The 21,171-nt window shown below is 32.3% G+C and overlaps 3 protein-coding genes across 3 annotated transcripts in view; 2 read left to right on the forward strand and 1 right to left on the reverse strand.

The window, feature by feature from the left end:
• The first annotated feature begins 3,682 nt into the window (after positions 1-3,682).
• Pa1 (PTIP binding protein Pa1) lies at positions 3,683-4,397 on the forward strand. The gene is given in 3 exon segments (XM_023163934.2): positions 3,683-4,153; positions 4,211-4,305; positions 4,308-4,397. Coding segments are annotated over 3 exon segments (378 nt in total). The 5' UTR covers positions 3,683-3,947; the 3' UTR covers positions 4,385-4,397.
• A 1,959-nt stretch (positions 4,398-6,356) lies between these two features.
• CycC (Cyclin C) lies at positions 6,357-9,276 on the reverse strand. Its single transcript, XM_023163933.2, has 4 exons — positions 8,930-9,276; positions 8,726-8,832; positions 7,131-7,337; positions 6,357-7,076 (listed from the first exon to the last, which is right to left on the reverse strand). Exons 1-4 carry the CDS (start codon positions 8,959-8,961, stop codon positions 6,622-6,624), a joined length of 801 nt encoding a protein of 266 aa, XP_023019701.1. The 5' UTR covers positions 8,962-9,276; the 3' UTR covers positions 6,357-6,621.
• Positions 9,277-10,515: 1,239 nt separating this feature from the next.
• Positions 10,516-21,171, forward strand: part of Gmap (Golgi microtubule-associated protein) — a 110,475-nt gene continuing 99,819 nt past the window's right edge. The window contains 3 exon segments of the mRNA XM_074171960.1: positions 10,516-10,757; positions 10,866-10,930; positions 11,257-11,301. Coding sequence (XP_074028061.1) covers positions 10,664-10,757; positions 10,866-10,930; positions 11,257-11,301 — 204 coding nt within the window. The 5' untranslated portion in view covers positions 10,516-10,663.

Raw genomic sequence — 21,171 nt, forward strand, 5'->3', positions numbered from 1 at the left:
TATTGCTTTTTTACAAGTACCACTCCAAAAGTGTCCTCCTTGAGGAACATTACACAAATAGATGTCATATGTAATTCAAGGTCCGTAAATGATACTAGTTGTTTTCTGACCGATATTTGCCTGCAGGTAAATCGAAACAAAATGCCCTTGACATATGATTCATGGCATTAGAAAGGAGAGTAGTTGATCTGACAGGGACTAGAAATTGGTGCAGAAAATATATTTTTTATTTCTTTCCTCCTCTTGCTATTTCATAGTGTAACAAATATTAATTGATTTGGTGCAAACTGCAATTTTCAATAATAAAAAAATTGAAATAACTGTTTTGAAGTAATCGATTCATTAAAAAGGTAATACTTTTCGATGTTCTTTTAGGTTGATTATTAACTTATGCGCTTTTTTTCTTCCTCTTAATTCGTGGAAAAACATATATATTTGACTTTAAACCTCTTCATCATCTAACAAAAAATTGGAAAGTTCCAAAGAAAGGAAAAAAATAACTACAATGAAAACTCTTCATAAAGATGTATAGAGCATACGCAGAAGTTTCTTTCAGATGCGATCTGGAAAGAAAACTCATTTCAAAATAATCACTCACATGGGCATTGAATTATGCGAAAGAAAAATGGCTTTTCGAACCAACTACTTTCACATGAACTTCAAATCACACGAAAATCACTTTTTCTAATTCAGTTTGTACCAAAAACATTCCTTATGGAATTGCTTCTAATGAAAATTTTCCCTTTCGTATAATTTAATGGTTCATGTAAGTTATTTTGAAAGTGTTTTTTCTTCCCGTTTGTAAATACACATTTTTTCTTTAATGACGGAGAAATAGAAAGTGAAAAATGGTTTTTTCCCTAAAATCCAATCTCTAATAAAAATATTCTCTTTTCAAACTACTAGTCCATGTTATGACCATATATATTAGCTGTTACGCAGTATTTAGATTAATATTTTCAGAGACGACAATTCAATCCTGAATGATAAAACCAGCAGGCAGGTATTCAACAGGTATTGGAGGTAATAGTATTAAAATCATGTGTAAACAAAGGTGCAATATATTTACCTGGAAACAAAGACACGGGTAACTATTCCCTTTCCAGTACCTCTCTGCTGGTTTCATCATTCAAGATCAAATTGTCACTTCGATAAAAGCTTCGGAAACAGTATAAAAATAATTCAGAATTGACATTTATACTGAAATTCAGAAAATTTCAAGTTTGTAAGAGTACGTTTCGAAAGTAAAAGGTAAAAATGCACAAAAAGTAATACATAAAGAATGTGTAGTTTCAGGATATTTTCTCTTGACTTAACGTCTATTGTGAGAATATCATGGTTCAATACGAAGGTACATTAGTAGTTTATTCGAAAAATCACTTGTGTTGGTATATCATTTTAAAAATTAATGCTTAAAAATACCTATCTTACTTCCAAACTAACCGATATCATGCACTGCACTGTCTCCAGACCCTTGATGAACATTCTGATCTTTACATCTTTTCTCTCGTCATCAAACTCGTCGATAGAGGATAGATGTTGCAGTCCAAACAACCCATACAGTGCGTTCCAAATGTTCCTTTGGCCGTTCCACATAACGAGCGCAGTCGTTATGATTACGGCAAAGACGTCACTCACAACGTCATTACTTTCGCTAACGGCAAGCTGACAACGACCCATCTGAACAGATCGGCCACAATGGACTATAATTTTACATCGCTCAAATATGTTTTCAGGTATAGAAAGTATATACGAAGTCAATTCGAATGGCATAAAAACTAAATAGTAACCGGACGTCGGAAATATTTAGCTGATTTCGTATAGACTATAATAAAGTTTCTTTGTTGTTGACTCAGATTAATCTACAAATGATGATTGGCTGGTTTCGTTTATGAGAAATCGAAACAGCTATATCAAAATTGGGACCCCACAAGGTAGTACACTCAAATCTCTTTTTCTCCTGTAAATGGATGACTTGCCTAACTTCATCAAAGGGGATCGGTTGTTCATGCATGCAGATGATACTTCAATAGTAGTAATATAGGGGATACGTCCCAAGAAGTTTCCATAAAAAGTGACAATGTTATTGAAGATTTTGTACTTTGGTGTACCTAATATCAATCAGTTATTTGTCGATTTAGAGAAAACAAAATACATGCAATTTTCATTGAAACGGTTGGCCAGTGAACAAATTACTGTCGAAATTGAAGATTTTAAAGTACCTATAAGCATCAACTTTAAATATCTTGGGATTATGATTAATGAAAAATTGACTTGATCTGAACAAATCAACTATGTGTGCAAAAAATTGAATCAAACATTTTTTGCTATTTACAGACTGAAGTGGACTCTGAGCAAAGCATCGCTAATCAATGTTTACTATGCTCTCGCCCATTCAGCAATTAGTTATAACATAATCATATGGGGGCAAGCAACGGAATGTAGTCAAGTATTCATTTATCAAAAAAGAATTATACGATTGATTTTCAATCTAGAATATCGAGAATCGTGTAGATCAGTCTTTAAAGAGAATAAATTACTTACAGTACTGATAATTTATTTATTGAAAATATTAGTGTACTTTCATAATAATATTAAAAATATCGAAAAAACTCTGATATTCACAGTTATTCGACAAGAAATTACATTAACACACATTTGAAAAGTTTTCGAAATCTATCTCATAAGTGGTCGCCAGAATGGGCTGGATGTTATTTCTATACTATAACTTGCTACCGAGGAATATAAGAGAAACTTCTACCAACAAATTTAAATGAAGTGTGAAAACCAATAATCCCACCTATATATGATGAATTTCTACATTTAGTAAAACTTGATGTACATTTGTGTATGTATATATGTGATAAGTATAAAAATTTATATAGTGTGATGCACTGTTTGGAACCTTTGGTGTAGTAATGAATATTACTGGAGTTTTTTCCCAACACCAAACCCTTATTTTAACACCTCGACACGTCTTTCGATCACCAAGTGATCATCTTCAAGAGGTCCACAATAAAGGACTATATCCGATAAGAACTTCATTTAAAGCACATTTATTTTTTCCACCTTATGTAGATGATGTTTGTATTTTCCATGTTTTAGTTTCATTTGCAGTTTGAGAGTCGATTTCTTTGTATTCATTATTTAATCCACATCAATAAGGATTTTGTTAGCAGCAGATGCATTTCTTTTTTTTTTCTTTAAGTTGATTACATTACATTACTATTGTCAGTTGTCATAAGAAGTTGTTGTTTGTCCATTTTTGAGTTTAATTTGCTGTTTTCATTCATTTTCTAATAAATATTCCTGAACAAAAAGCTTATTCAATTTGGTCTATTGCGATTCATTTAAAAAAAAAAAAAAAAAGGTCGAGTTTGTTCCGTCCTAACACGGGAGCCAAGTTGCAACTGTCCCTAGATGCTCCACCCCAGGCAAAAAGTTAACCACAAAAAACCCAGTAACTTAGTTTTTGTAAATATGCATGAAATATCCTTGGTGTGATCAAATGGAACTTTTCCCCATGTAGAATATTTTGTCAAAAACTTTCGTTTTACGGCACTTTTGATGAAGAAATAATAAAGAGATCGTTTCAGGCTCCAATTCACAAAAGTGTCGAATATACTTGAATGTGACACTGCTTGACAATGCCAAATTGTTATTTACATTTGGGAATAAATTTATATTGGGCGGAAGATATTTTACATTATGGTCCTTAAATTGAAGATCCGAATACGAGCAACAGATTTCGATTATTTCTCCATCTATCAACGTGTGTACAAAGTTGGCTCAATCTAATTCTTGCGCCGAGAGTTTTTGACAAAACAAAAACCAATCTGTTAAATACCAGGGCACAGAGTTTCTGTTACTGTGGTTTCTATGCACTTTTTATAAATATTACTAGTGTCTGACTGACTAAATGAATTGAAAGTCTGTAAATATTTAAAATGGATGAGGAATGGGATATAGAATGTTCTGACGAAGAATTTAAAGAATGTAAAGGACCATGGGAACCTAACCCTGAGGAAATAGACCGACTATATACCATGTTAGTAAAAGGTGAAATGCAGGAACTCAGTTGGAAATGTCCAGGGTATAAATCACCTTCTCCCGAAATCAATGAAGAGCCAGAACAGGAGCAGGACTCTAAAGAGTAAGATAATCATTTACTTGAATTCCAAGACATTTCTGTGTCTTTTAAAATTTGTAGACCTGAAGAACAGTCCGACTTTGATTTTATGGATGAAGTTTCCTCACCAAAACTGAAAATTCGCAACAAAGGAGAAGAAACATTGAAAGGAAGTGCTAAAAGAAAACAGCTTCTTTGGATGGGGTTTTGAGCAATATGAGAAGGCATAATTTGTTACCATCAAAAAATAAATAATTTTTGAAGTTAATCTTCCAATAGTTACGCTCTATCTATCAGACCACGTTGGTTCTATGATTTTATGAAAAGGGGAATAGGTTTCCATGATTAGTGCCTTCCTAACTATTGTTAACAGGTCTGTGAGTTCGATTGATTGATTGTTTTCCTTAAAGATAAAAAATATTACCAGAAAGAACAAGATAGAAAAAAAAGCTTTTATTAGAATAGACATTGAGAGGTAATGGTCTATAATAAATCTATTTTTTATGTATACAGTGAAGATATTCAGTTCTTCAAATTTGGTTTTGTAAGTCAATATTGAATATTTTGATTTGTAGTGAATGAAACTCATTTCCATCCATTATTTGTTGTACATTAACAACTCTGAGACTGAATATTTGAATAACCAATTAATTGCCTACAACCCAGAAAACAGGTATCAAGCAAGCAGTTCGATTAAAATCAACTCCGACTGACTATCCAATTATTATGCGTTTGACTTTTTTCTTCATAATTGAAACGTACTGATTATTGGGATGATGAGATTACTGAAGATTAACCTATAACTACATTCAACTATCTTAAAAATGAGCATCTTTGATTAACTACATTAATAGGTGAATAAACTGGTCAGGAAAAGCTACAAAGAACTGAGACAGAAACAGATTGACTCTGTACTGGGTGCCATGACACTTAAATATCATAGACAATGAAAAAGCTGGTTAATGTGCTAGACTCGGATAATCAACCCCATATACGCACCCTGAACCAACTCTGGAGGTACCAAAATTTTTGTTATTGATCAAATAGGGAAGTGCAGCAGATTGAATTCAATAGAGGAAACGTAATTATTGGCTGCTTCTCCTTGTTTCATATTGAATCTAATAGCTTCAAAGAGGAGCCTTTGAAGTTATGCTGGCAAAAAATAAAGTGGAGTATACCTTTATCTTCAGTACGTCTATTGAAACTACTTTGATAATACTTTGCATGATCTACACATCTTTGTATAGAGTTAATTTTTTTAAATTGATTCCTTCCTTTCTTTGGAAGATTCCCACGTTTTTTGTATCAAGATGGAGAAATAGGGTCAAAAACACTCTTTCCCAAAAATTAATCTCTTCTAAAAATATATTTTTTGTTTTTAACGCTTGTTTTGTTTGTTGAACACTGTTTTTAAAACCAACTGCTTACAAGAGGGGCCTTATAAGAACTCCTGCTTTGCTTTAAACTGTTCAAATGTAAAATTATATTAACTCAGACTAGGCATGCATTGAAGATCAAATAGTTTTTTTATAAAACGAAGATTCTTATTGTCTTCAAATTTGTTCATTGTTTTAGTTTCCAACAGGTTTTAGTACTAATAATTTGTATTTATCTAGATTTTTTGTGTCAATCTGATTTTTGTGTTAATCTAATTTTGTGTCAATCTAATCTATCTCATATGTTAAAATATGTGAAGTATCAACCTGAAAAAATATGTCAATTTAGAACAACTGTACATAAAAATATTGTAATATAAATAGCTTAAACAGGGTGCAGGAATCCTTTGATTCTGAATTCATCTATAAATAGTTTTAAAAGGAGTGGAAGAATATTTTCTGTGATGTATTTCATTACAGACGATGAACTTGGCCCATTATTTCAATTTAAGTTGAATATATACATTATGTTGTGTTTTTTGTTTCAGTTATGAAATAATAAAGACGATATTATTATTAATTCCCAAATTTCATATTCCTTTTTATTAGTTTGACAATTCTGTCAAGTCTTAGTACTACTCGGGTTAAGAATTTACAGCAAACTTCTCATTGAAATGAAGTCAAAATTGATGCTGATAGGTTTGAGTGTGATATAATTGACAATGTGTATTCATTGAACGAATATTTATCACTTTAATATTATGAAGGTTTCTATTAGTACTCTCTATGTCCTGAAAATAAGGAATTATTATTATTAATACTATAATTGATGTTTAAAAAAAATATTGATCGATAATGAAATTTCACAATTTAATTTTCAAAGAAAATAAGAAATACATTTATTTCATTTTTCTAGGTAAAAAGTGAGTGCATGTTAATCCAATGGATTTGAATGTATTGTATGAATGAGAACTTTCTATCAAAAATTCTTGTTAACTACTCAGTACAGTTGGAGAAGAAAAGTAATTATGATTATTGCTGAAAGTTCATCAGTTCATATATTTTTTAAAAAACATTAAGCGTATATTTGTAATACTTGTTTAATCATCCATCACACTATCTTTGAGGAGCAGGTTTGGGTTTGGGCATTTTGCTCAGTAACCCTTGTATTTCCTTCTTCTCATCATATGTTTTCCACAATTCGAACAAATTTATAATATACCTTGCTATTTCCTGAATCTTTTCTATATCTACGTTAAGTTCCGCAAACCAAGCTTTGTGGTCCTTTTGAAGAATAACACAGGCTATTTGCAGACAACCTATTGCTATTTGATATGGAGGATATAGCAAAGAAACATCAGTTCTTAACGAATCATTAACAATTCTCCATGCCAAAGTAAGGAGTTGTTCCTCATGACCAATATCTTGAACCAGCTGTAAAAGAGGTCTATAGGGTTGATACACAATGAGACAACAGTCTAAATTTTCTAAAAGGTAGAACTCGCACTCCAAAATGTGGTTGGTCCGATAAGGAAATTCTTGTGTATATGCATACCCAAATTTATTTTTGACTGAAAAAAGTTAGTTGAGATTTAGATGGTTTTGGTTGAAAATATCATACTTACTGACTGTTTGACATGTTGTGACAAGTCTATTATTTGATATGACTCCAAATTCTTCAACCTTTGATGATAGAAAAATACAAGTTGGTGCCAATAATAACGGATCAATACATTTCAACGAGTTCCTTGCATAAAACCTCTTAAAATATACAGTGGCGGTGGCTATAACTTGTTGTCTGAGTTTCAATTGCTCTCCCAATGTTTGTATTACTGGAAATTATAAACACAATATATCAATATACATAATATAAATTTAGTGAGGCCATTCTATAATTTGGAGTATTTGTTTGTACTCTAGAATATAAAGAGGGATTTATGCAATATAAACTTCATTTTTATTTCAACTCTCTAGGAAAGATGTAGTTGTTCTATAAGAAATACTTTGATTTTCATTCTGGAAAGTCAAGTTAGTGAAAGTGTAAATCACTTTTGCACCTGCTTTTAATTCTATCACAATTTAAAAAATTATATGTATTGTTTATGATTTGAAGAAATTGTATTGTACAAGGTGTTGACAAAATTCAACCTGTGTTAGAGGAATTGGGTATCACTAAGTTGACTTTGTTGTTTGAGATTTTATGATATGAACTTTGATGAATGCATGCGTAGTGCAGGAAACAATAAGAGCTGAATAAAATACCTGTGAAGTGGAAATGAAAGTTGATGCTGCATAAATCCATCCTAACAGCGATCTAACACCCATGCAAATGGCACAGTTCAGATCACTACAACTTGAACTGAAATACTATATTGAGCATGGTGAAAACCATGCCAAATGGAAGTACATCAACGGCATTTCCGGAATCATCAAATGAAACAAGAAACATCTTCCCCACAAACTTCCAAACATGTATTATCAAAACATTAGTGGCCTTCATTCTAAATTCTGCTCTCTCCAATATAATTAGGCCATTTCATTGTTCAATGTCTTGATCCTAACAGAAACATGGCTAACTCAAGATATAACAAATGCCAAACTGAATCTTGTTAACTACAACACCGCTCTTTCAAGACAAGCCCATTCAATAGAGGAGGTGGAGTACTCATATCGATAAAGAAAACAATTCCCTGCCAAGAGTTGCAGTGAAATAACACCATAGAGGATCTGTTCATTGCCATTGAAAACAACACACATAACATTATTCGTTGTTTCCCTTCCTCCTAGATCTCCAGAATCATCAATGATAGCCCAATGCACATATTCATTTATTTGGCGATTTCAACCTTCCAAATGCTCACTGGTCATCACATCAATTGGATTCTGTATCTGTTCCCTCAGTTTCGGCGACTGCAGTGGAAATCACCCTACAAACAGCCTTATCGAATATGTGCGACTTCCATAATTTGTTTCAAGTTCAAAACACTCGTTATGTAGAGAATGTTCTTTTGGAATTTGCTCTAACGCACGACTCCCAACTGATCTTACAACTAGTCGAATCACGCAATATGAAAATAAGAAGATACCTTTTATAGTTTACTGAAATAGAAAACAGAAATAGTACATGTTTCATCTAATTCAAAAAACTAATATTGAAGTATAATTGCAATGAAGGATATAAATGCTAAATATTATGAGTCTAGAAAGTGTTTTCACTCACCACTAGAAAAAAATATAAAAATTTTCTGATATTCTTCTTCTTGTAGGATAGATAGATCGTGTTGCCTTTCTCTTATCAAGTCTTGCTTATCTAAAAGCCACTGTTGACTAGAATGAAGGAAATGTCTTTTAGAATAAGGTCACACAGACAACGATTTAATTTTCAGTAACAAATTAATGTATAGTAAAAAAATATGCAACTTACTGATGAGAACTTTGCCAAAAATTACCAGACATTTCGAAATCGTCTTAGATTAGACAGATGAGCACCAAATATTTTTTATTACAACACTACAATAACTTAAAAGCAATAACTTTAAAACCGGCCGCCGAGAAAAACAAACAGCTGATTTTTGACATAGAGGCTTTGTATATAGAGTATATACAAAGATAGAGGTAACAAATATTGGATTGGCCTTTAGAAAGAGAAGATTGAAGACAGCATTATTGGAAAAAGATAGAAGACTTCTAGTAAGTTGTTCCTGATATTTTGTAATTAAAGTTTATAAACAGGAGGCAGTAGGGTTAGTATATAGACGAAGTACTATCGACATAACCTTAAACCATCGATGCGAAGAACCCTATACAAAATCTACGCCTTCTAATTCTAATGACATGCTGAATGCTGGTTTCCTTAGACTTGCGCATTGAGTCACGTTAAAATCACCTGGTTGTTGGTGAAAGTCAAAATGCATAGAAATATCAGGGCACAGTAGAAAGCTAAAATTAGGGTATTATCACTTGGACCCTTCCCTATATAAAATATTTTGAAGAAAACACTCGATCTACGTCACTCTTTATTCCAACGTACTTTGAAATTACATTCACAGATGCGCTAAGCGAAAACCAAGGCTGTATCGAGGAGGAATAAATACCTTAAAATGAAATTCCGAAACATTCATCTCTCCCAACGTAGCTACATAAAAGATTCTGGTAATTGTCCTTTTTGTAAATATCTGCCTTTAATTATATTTTTCATGAAAATGAATTCACAGTGATTCATAAACATAAAATAAATATATAATGTTGAGTTATATCCGTTATAGAAACAATTTCTATTTCATTTAGATTTTTTAAATATACTGTACAAACAATCGGACACACAGCAGAGAAACTGATTCACTGCTTGTTTGAAGGTGATAGACAATGTTTCATGATGAATTTCACTAGTTCGGACTTCCATTGTCTACTATATAAAATGATTTGAAATCCCAGAGACAACTAAAAAATAAGAAATAAAAATTAATAGCTGAAAAATAACAATTATATTAAGCAAAATAAACCTGAATTTAAATAATAGTGAAATAAAATACAAGTAAAATAGAACAATTGAACAAAAATAAATAAAATTAAAAATGGAATCTAACTTTTTTTATTCTCTTTTTTCATTTCTTTATTTTTATTTATTTTTGTTCAATTGTTGTATTTTACTTGTATTTTATTTCACTATTATTTCATTTCAGGTTTATTTTGCTTAATATAATTGTATTTTTCAGCTATTCATTTTTATTTCTTCGTTTTTAGTTGTTAGGGATTTTAAATCATTTTATATAGTAGACAATGAAAGTCCGAACTAGTGAAATTGATTCACTGCCTTACCGCTAGCCGCGGCAGTAAATCTGTTATTTCTCTGTCTAGTTAAATTACATAAAAGAAAGTAAGGCACATTACGGGTGCCAAGTCCTAACTGTCGCGAGACCTTCGTTTAATACCGGAATAATAGACACAGCGAAAATACTTTTTAAATTCAAATGTCAAATCTAAATATTTCTGAATACGTCAAAATTAAAAACTTTGGAAAGTCAAGAGTCAAACTTCAAGCAGTGTGTTGGCAAGTGGCAAGTAAATTTGGATTCGAACTTGTAAATAAACAATGGTGAAACTGTTTTATGTTCCATAATTATTTTCTTCAGTTCCTGTTGCAATTAAAAACCTTATTATGTCTTGGCTAAATTTGAACGAAGGTTTCAATAGTCTAAAAGGACAACTTACAAATTTTGCCAGCAATGTTTTGGCTGATGATGATAATGAAGGTATAAATTATGATTTATTACCTGTTGGAAAAGTCAACATACTTATTTGCTATAATTACTGGGTGTTTTCATTACCTGCTTAAGACATTTTGCCCTTTTTTTCCACAGGAACTGCTGAACATAATTACGATTATGATAAATTAAAACATCTCTGTGCCGAGCAGGAGTTACAAGTAAGTACTTTCAAGACTTGATAACTCCATTCCTTGTGGACAGGTAACTGTGAACTAGTTAATGAATTATCCATTCATGATTTAATATTTTCATTTCTGTAGGTCAGCACAGTGGCATTGAATTAGCTGTAAAATTGAAGTGAAATTTTTGTTGACAATTTGTGAAATCAATTATTTTTTATTTAAGTACAAAATAGTTTAATGAAACTCCATCAACATCACAACTTTTATGGTTCATTTCAGTGCAACAGAATGTAAATAATACTGCATTTCAATATCGGAACTTTGTATCTATGTGAATTTAATTTGCTTACAATTTTTTTCAGATACAAAACTTGAAACGAATCAATGAAGAGCTGAAACAGCATAAAGTAAGTAATTCAGCAATATCTCAAAAATCAAAGGGAAGAAAAATTGCTTCATTATTTGAAGGTTATCCCATCTCACTTGACAAAAATTACATTGTGAAAAAATATTTTGAAACATTTGGAAGAAACTCAAAGGTTGCAGTTTAGCATCCCTGGCATATGAAAATAAAACTCAAAAAATTATGAAATTTTGTCAAGTATGATTCTTTTGAGAGTCATGCTTGTTGATTCAAACGAATAAGACTTTGAGTATAGAAAACTCATGATATATATGAATTACTAGTTATCAGTAGTAGATTATGGGAAAGAGAGGTTTTTGGCTCTCTACTTCTCCATCTTTTACAAAAAATGTTACCAATGGGCTTTTTCTTCCAGTTTTTATCTGAAAGTAACTTATATGCATGAGTTCATGTTGAATTAAATTGCTTGCTCTCTTCCTTCCTTCCATCCATTCGTCCGTCTGTCCTTCCTTCCTTCCTTCCCTCCTTCGGAAGTTTATAACATTTTTTGCATTAAGATGGAGAAGTAAAAAGCCATAAACTTTTCTTTCCCAAAAAAAATCTCTCCTGAAAATATATCCTTTTCAATTTAGTAGAAAATGACGAAATAGAGAAAGAACTTGAGTTCTATTTTACATGGGTTCTCAAATATTTTGTGAATTGAAAGATGAGGTTGCTGCAAATTTGCAATTCTTTGAAACATTACATGATAAAATATTATTTTAATATATTTCCAAGTTACTAGTGAGGGTAGAGATAGTCATCATTTACGTTTCATAATTTTTCAGTTTCTTTGGAATTACGGTTTCTCCCAGTGTTATGTACGTTTTTGATATTAAGAAGAATCGTTACTATTTTTAAACTAACATCTTCATATATGTTTATACACTTATAACTATATACGAAAATATAAATGAAAATAATCGATAATTTTTTAGAAAATATAACATATAAATGTGGCATTCCTTATAATAGGGGAGCCCAAGCGGGGAATTTGGGATTTACTAAAGCGCGGCAGATCAATATACAGGGGGATACCTTGTACCCGATTAAGTACCTCCACCAAATATGAGCCCCATATATAAGGTCGCCTGTGAGGAATAAAGGATCAGATTAGTTAAAAAAAAAATATCGGAAATTCTCGAGCGCATCAGATTAAGGTAGGGTGAGTTAATTACCTGCTAAAAAGTGTATATTCCAGTAATCTGACAATTTGAGAGTGACGTAAAGAAAGGGGAGGGTAGCAAAATTGTAAAAAAATAACGTCATTTCGACATTCTCGAGCGTAGCTAATTTTTTTTATTTTGAAGGAAATGATTCAAGGATAACGAAAAATATATAATCTGACGATTTCTGCAAGCCGAAATAACACAAATTCGTCAATAAAGTTTAATGCGTGCAGCTGTGTAATACCTATAATAATTCCCTCTCCGAGTTTCTATTGCTCTCACTTTTTCTCTATCTATTACTCTCTCACTCCGTCCCCACTCTGAATTCTGTTGCAATGACGCCATCACAGCTGATCACAGAGACTCGTTCGGAGATGATGATTAATTGATAGATGTAGCCATTACTACATGGTAGAAATCAATGAAGAAAAGAGGAATTAAACTTTCTATGTTTTTTACTTTTCTTCATTAATTAATCAATTGATTATAAGAGATTAAATTTTTTTGAGCATTTAAAAAAATTATTTTCTCATAAATACAAGTATTCTACTTAAAAAACATCCATTTATTTATTTGCATGCTATTTCCTAAGCTTTTCAATTAATTAAGTTCAATGAATTGAAAAATTTTAAAAAAAATATTGTTTTTGTCAGATTAAGCGAATCCGTCTAGATAATCGTCAGATTATGAGACAGCACGTCTAAAACATAAAGATGAACCATATATATCTGAATCTGACGCGCTTGAGTATTTCAAAATGGCGAATTTTTTTTGCACATTATAATAATGGCCGCGAGTTTGCGTTAGATCGAAATCGTCAGATTATTAACACATTTTTTTTTGCACTTAACACCCCCTTAGAAAATCTGACGCGCTCGATTAAATTTTTTTTCTTTTCACTTTTAAGCCTTACGTACAACCACCCACATCATGCAAACGATCAGATTTACATACCAACATTATTAAAAATACGTAGGACATTGATGCTATCAATATCTGACGCGCTCGAGTATGTCCTTGCAACAGTATTTTTTTACATATTTAAAAATATATAGCCGCTTCCCCCACCGATGAAAAGGTATATATTATATAAAATCTGTTTCTTCTTATCATCTAAGATTTGCAACCTAATATGTCTCAATGACGCTCGAGTAAATTCCCATTTTGCATCGTGGTCTCCCCTGCTATTAATAATTTGATCATTATGTTAATTTTATTTGGTTAAATAGGACTGCCTACCCTTCAACTGTTCCATCGGTTTTATGATGGTTGCATAGAATATCCCTGGTGTGAATACTTGACCCCTTTTCCCATGTAAAATATTTTGTCAAAAACTCTCGGACTTACGGCACTCTGGATAAGAAATAATAAAGAGATCCAATAAGTTTCAGTATTCCATTCACAGAGGGGGTGAGTACACCACAACTGACATTACTTGACAATGTCAATTTTCAAAGTTGTTTACATTCGGATTCGGAAATGAATTGATATTAGGTGAAAGATTATGATCCATAAATTAAACATCTGAACAAAATACGCGCGATTTTTGCGCCGTCTATCAACGTGGGTACAAAGTTAGATTAATCTCATTTCTCATGTCAAGACATGCCATCTGATTTGCTCAGGACGTCTTGGATATGCGAGTAGCTCCTATCAAAATTTCTAAACGATAAATATATGGCTTACCAAGTGTAAATAACATTTTACCCCGAATGAAGACAAGTTAACAAGGGAATCTACCTGAGAAAAAAAAACTAAAGAAAAATTTTAATTATGAAATATAAAAATATGACGAGGTAAAAAAAAATAGTATTTGGAAAATTAGACAGCCGAAGGCGATTATGGATATTGACAACTGAAACATCGTGAACTAGTTCGATTTGTAAGATGTATTCTTATTTTGCATCTTTCTTCATTATTTCATCTCAATTTTCATTGCTAACATATTTTTAGTTCACAATTTTAATTTTTACTTCTCATCGATTTAAAAAATGGAAACACATAGGTATAATATTCACAACCATTTCTATTAAGACACATAAGAAATCAGCTCTGACTAGGCTCCAGTAGTAGTCAGATTGCAGCTTAATATCTTCCGCATCCATTCTTCAAAAGATTTTTCAACTTCTTGTTGCATAAACCAAATAAACTCATTTTATCCATATGAAAATAACGAAAGAACCACAAGTGATCCTAAGCCCCTCAGCGCCTTCTCGCGGCAAAAATGTTCGTGGTTGCCTTCAATCATTAATAGAGGCAGTGTCCGCATCTTGTTTTTGTCTTGCAGAAATCTTTCATGAACACTAACGAAATTAGTAGTAGTTGACGCCGCCGTTGGTAGATGGCGGAGCTTTTGCCATATGTCACCAAAGAACTCGTAAATTCATGTCTAAATGACTAGAGGACGGGCACATTCCCTGTGGTTCGGCTAAAAATCGCCTAAACAATGGCGAAGGCGAAGGGGTTGTAGAATGGTGTATTTCAGGGGTTGTGAGGTCATTGGAGTGCAAATAGCGCTTAATTTGAACTGGTTTTGTAAATCTCGATTCACCTAGAAATACTACGGTTTGCATAAACATTCTAGTATAATATTTTTAGATATATTTGACAAAAATACATACAATGAAAATGTTTTTCTATAATAGTTATTTTTACTTGACTTGCTTGGAAATCGTTCGGCGATCTGAATCTATATATATTCACACTGCATTCAGACTGAGGATTTCCTACAATGGATAAAATTTTCAGTTATGAATGAGAAATTATATTTACATTACATGAGAATTATTTCAAATGGACTTGAATTGATAAAGCTATTCATTCAATATATCCAATTCACACACAGATTTTCTTAAATTTTATCAACTGGATTTCAACTGGTGTACCGTGTTAGGAATCACACGTAAAAAGGTAAGACCTCGTTAGTCCTTAGCTCGCACAAGTTTCTCAACTTCTGAGAGTTGTCGTTCGTATGGGGGAGACAGCTGATTAACGGAAAAACAGATTTTATTTTTTTTTAACTTATGAGCATACAAACTTTCAGTGAATATATATAACAAATTTTTCAATATTTGAATCATCTACAGTGTCATCCCAAAGTATGCACCATAAGGGAAACTTATTTATTAAGGGTTTTTCGACAAAAACTTATTCTTGATAAAAGTTTGTGCATTCCCTAAAACTAAACAGGCACCAACAAAATACAGTAAAACATACGTAATATACGAGGAGCCTTCAAATATTTGATTTTGTGACAAGAGTAAAGTACCCTTATTTTGGAAAATCTCGGGAAATGTTATTTGGAAAAGTTGTTCAGCATTAAAAAATCATCTAGATTTGAAGTCATGGCCATCTAAGTGACGTTTAACTTTTTTTACCCATTTTTTAAAAATTTGCTTAAACGATAATTAGACAGCATCCTGTAATGTTACGAATTACACAACTATGGTGGTAACCACGGTCAATTTTTTTGAAGAGTAAAATAATTTACAAAGTTTTTGGTGCAAATTTATTTTTATTTTTTGTTAACACCGAGAATTACTCAAAATTATAGAGTATCGAAACGAAAACTTGATATTTAGATTGGCGTGAAGTTATCCACAGATTTCTGGCCACACATGCCGACGTAGAGGAAAATAAAAATCTGTGGTTGGGATACAAAATTATTAGCACCCGTACTAATATCTGTGGCTGGAAATACCTATTCACTATAGGTTGAACGTGAAATTATTAAGAGTATTTGGTGTTCAACATTTTTATAGTCTTGAGTAGATTAAGGCGTTGATAATCCTTTTCTCATCAACAATACAGATTCAGTGAAAAATAAAATTGAAAATATTAGACTTACTTTCCAATATCCTATATAGAAATGATATCCGATGATGTGCGTCAATCAAAATCACACAACTTCCATAGTTTCTTGTGAAGATCAACTTGGTGACAACAGTTTTCTTGTCATCTAAACAGATTTCGAAAAAGAAATTGTTGAAATAATCAGACTCATTTTTTGAGATTCCTTGTATTCATGAAAACCACACAACTCTTATAGAATCTTGAATAGATCAACACAGTGAAAACCGTTATCTTGTTACCCATACAGATTTCGAAAATAAAATTGTTGAAACGATCAGACCAACTTTTTAAACTACTTGTAGAATTGAAACCAGATAATGTGCGTGCATAAAAATCGCATGAGTCTTATGGAATCTTGGGTAGATTGACGTAGTGATAACAATTTTCTTGTCACCCGAACAGATTTCGAAAACAAAAATGTTGAAACAATCAGACTCATTTTTTGAGATTCCTTGTAGAATTGGAACCAGAAGATGTGCGTTCATGAAAATTACACAACTGTTATAGAATCTTGGGTAGATCTATATAGTGTAAACTGTTTTCTTGTCACCCATACAGATTTCCAGAAAAAAAATATTGAAACAATCAGACTCACTTTTTAAAACACGCACATCTTCTAGTTCCAATATGGAACTAGAAGATGTGCGTTCATGAAAATCACACAACTGTTATAGAATCTTGGGTAGATCGATAAAGTGAAAACCGTTTTTTTGTCACCCATACAGATTTCCAGGAAAAAATATTGATACAATCAGACTCACTTTTTAAAACACCTTGTAGAATTGGAACTAGAAGATGTGCGTTCTAAAAATTACATAACTGTTATAGAATTTTGGGTAGATCGATATAGTGGAAACCGTTTTCTTGTCACCCATACAGATTTCGAGAAAAAAATTGTTGCAACAATCAGGCTCACTTTTTAAAGCACCTTGTAGAATTGGAACTAGAAGATGTGCGTTCATGAAAATTACACAAATGTTATAGAATCTTGGGTAGATTTATATAGTGTAAACTGTTTTCTTGTCACCCATACAGATTTCCAGAAAAAAATATTGAAACAATCAGACTCACTTTTTAAAACACCTTGTAAAATTGTAAATAGAAGATGTGCGTTCATGAAAATCACACAACTGTTATAGAATCTTGGGTATATCGATAAAGTGAAAACTGTTTTCTTGTCCCCCATTCAGATTTCGAGAAAAAAATTGTTGCAAAAATCAGGCTCACTTTTTAAAGCACCTTGTAGAATTGGAACTAGAAGATGTGCGTTCATAAAAATTACATAAATTTTATAGAATCTTGGGTAGATCGATATAGTGTAAACCGTTTTCTTGTCACCCATACAGATTTCCAGGAAAAAATATTGACACGATCAGACCCACTTTTTAAAACACCTTGTAGAATTGGAACCAGAAGATGTGCGTTCATGAAAATTACAAAACTGTTATAGAATCTTGAATAGATCAATATAGTTGAAACCGTTCTCTTGTCACCCATACAGATTTCGAGAGAAAAATTGTTGGAACAATCAGACTCACTTTTTAAAACACCTTGTAGAATTGGAACCAGAAGATGTGCGTTCATAAAAATTATACAACTGTTATAGAATCTAGGATAGATTGATATAGTGGAAACCGTTTTCTTGTCACCCATACAGATTTCGAGAGAAAAATTGTTGCAACAATCAGACTCACTCTTTGAAACACCTTGTAGAATTGGAACCAGAAGATGTGCGTTCATGAAAATTATAAAACTGTTATAGAATCTTAGATAGATCAATACAGTGAAAACCGTTTTCTTGTCACCCATACAGATTTCAAGAGAAAAATTGTTGCAACAATCAGACTCACTTTTTAAAACACCTTGTAGAATTGGAACCAGAAGAAGTGCGTTCATGAAAATTACAAAACTGTTATAGAATCTAGGGTAAATTGATATAGTGAAAACCGTTTTCTTGTCACCCATACAGATTTCGATGAAAAAAATTGTTGCATCAGACTCATATTTTGAGTCTGTAAATCTGTGTGGGTAACAAGAAAACGATTTTCACTATATCGATTCACCCAAGATTCTATAAGAGCTGTGTTATTTTCATGAACACATAACATATGGTTCCAATTCTACAAGGTGTTTTAAAAAGTGAGTCTGATTGTTGCAACAATTTTTTTCTCGAAATCTGTATGGGTGACAAGAAAACGGTTCTCACTATATCAGTCTACCCACGATTCTATAACAGTTATGTAATTTTCATGAATGCACATCTTCTGGTTCCAATTCTACAAGGTGTTTCAAAAAGTGAGTCTGATTGTTGCAATAATTTTTTTCTCGAAATCTGTATGGGTGACAAGAAAACGGTTTGCACCATATCGATCTACCCAAGATTCTATAACAGTTGTGTAATTTTCATGAACGCACATCTCCCATTTACAATTTCACAAGGTGTTTCAAAAAGTGAGTCTGATTGTTGCAACAATTTTTTTCTCGAAATCTGTATGGGTGACAAGAAAACGGTTTGCACCATATCGATCTACCCAGGATTCTATAACAGTTGTGTGATTTTCATGAACGCACATCTCCCATTTACAATTTTACAAGGTGTTTCAAAAAGTGAGTCTGATTGTTGCAACAATTTTTTTCTCGAAATCTGTATGGGTGACAAGAAAACGGTTTGCACCATATCGATCTACCCAAGATTCTATAACAGTTGTGTGATTTTCATGAACGCACATCTCCCATTTACAATTTTACAAGGTGTTTCAAAAAGTGAGTCTGATTGTTGCAACAATTTTTTTCTCGAAATCTGTATGGGTGACAAGAAAACGGTTCGCACCATATCGATCTACCCAAGATTCTATAACAGTTATGTGATTTCCATGAACGCACATCTTCTGGTTCAAATTCTACAAGGAATCTCAAAAAATGAGTCTGTTTGTTGCAACAATTATTTTATCGAAATCTGTATGGGTGACAAGAAAACAGTTCCCACTATATCGATCTTCCTAAGATTCTATAACAGTTGTGTAATTTTCATGAACGTACATCTTCTAGTTCCAATTCTACAAGGTGTTTTAAAAAGTGAGTCTGATTGTTTCATTATTTTTTCCTGGAAATCTGTATGGGTGACAAGAAAACGGTTTACACTATATCGATCTACCCAAGATTCTATAACAGTTGTGTAATTTTCATGAACGCACATCTTCTATTTACAATTCTACAAGGTGTTTTAAAAAGTGAGTCTGATTGTTGCAACAATTTTTTTCTCGAAATCTGTATGGGTGACAAGAAAACGGTTTACACCATATCGATCTACCTAAGATTCTATAACAGTTGTGTAATTTTCATGAACGCACATCGTCTATTTACAATTCTACAAGGTGTTTTAAAAAGTGAGGCTGATTGTTTCAATATTTTTTTCTGGAAATCTGTGTGGGTGACAAGAAAACGGTTTACACTATATGGATCTACCCATGATTCTATAACAGTTGCGTAATTTTCATGAACGCACATCTTCTATATACAATTCTACAAGGTGTTTTAAAAAGTGAGTCTAATTGTTGCAACAATTTTTTTCTCGAAATCTGTATGGGTGACAAGAAAACGGTTTACACCATATCGATCTACCCAAGATTCTATAACAGTTGTGTAATTTTCATGAACGCACATCTCCCAGTTACAATTTTACAAGGTGTTTCAAAAAGTGAGTCTGATTGTTGCAACAATTTTTTTCTCGAAATCTGTATGGGTGACAAGGAAACGGTTTGCACCATATCGATCTACCCAAGATTCTATAACGTTTGTGTAATTTTCATGAACGCACATCTTCTATTTCCAATTCTACAAGGTGCTTTAAAAAGTGAGTCTGATTGTTTCATTATTTTTTCCTGGAAATCTGTATGGGTGACAAGAAAACAGTTTCCAATATATCGATCTACCCAAGATTCTATAACGTTTGTGTAATTTTCATGAACGCACATCTTCTATTTCCAATTCTACAAGGTGCTTTAAAAAGTGAGTCTGATTGTTTCATTATTTTTTCCTGGAAATCTGTATGGGTGACAAGAAAACAGTTTTCACTCTATTAATCTACCCAAGATTCTATAACAGTTGTGTTATTTTCATGAACGCACATCTTCTATTTACAATTTTACAAGGTGTTTTAAAAAGTGAGTCTGATTGTTGCAACAATTTTTTTCTCGAAATTTGTATTGGTGACAAGAAAACGGTTTGCACCATATCGATCTACCCAAGATTCTATAACAGTTGTGTAATTTTCATGAACGCACATCTTCTAGTTCCAATTTTACAAGGTGTTCTAAAAAGTGAGTCTGATTGTTTCAATATTTTTTCCTGGAAATCTGTATGGGTGACAAGAAAACAGTTTCCACTATATCGATCTACCCAAGATTCTATAACGTTTGTGTGATTTTCATGAACGCACATCTTCTATTTCCAATTCTACAAGGTGCTTTAAAAAGTGAGTCTGATAGTTGCAACAATTTTTTTATCGAAATCTGTATGGGTGACAAGAAAACGGTTTACACCATATCGATCTACCTAAGATTCTATAACTGTTGTGTAATTTTCATGAACGCACTTCTTCTATTTACAATTCTACAAGGTGTTTTAAAAAGTGAGGCTGATTGTTTCAATATTTTTTTCTGGAAATCTGTGTGGGTGACAAGAAAACGGTTTACACTATATGGATCTAATCATGATTCTATAACAGTTGTGTAATTTTCATGAACGCACATCTTCTATATACAATTCTACAAGGTGTTTTAAAAAGTGAGTCTAATTGTTGCAACAATTTTTTTCTCGAAATCTGTATGGGTGACAAGAAAACGGTTTACACC

The sequence above is a fragment of the Leptinotarsa decemlineata genome, unplaced genomic scaffold, assembly GCF_025532065.1.
Source record: "Leptinotarsa decemlineata unplaced genomic scaffold, Ldec_3_MD MMD2_tig00000035_RagTag_RagTag, whole genome shotgun sequence".
NCBI lineage: Eukaryota > Metazoa > Arthropoda > Insecta > Coleoptera > Chrysomelidae > Leptinotarsa > Leptinotarsa decemlineata.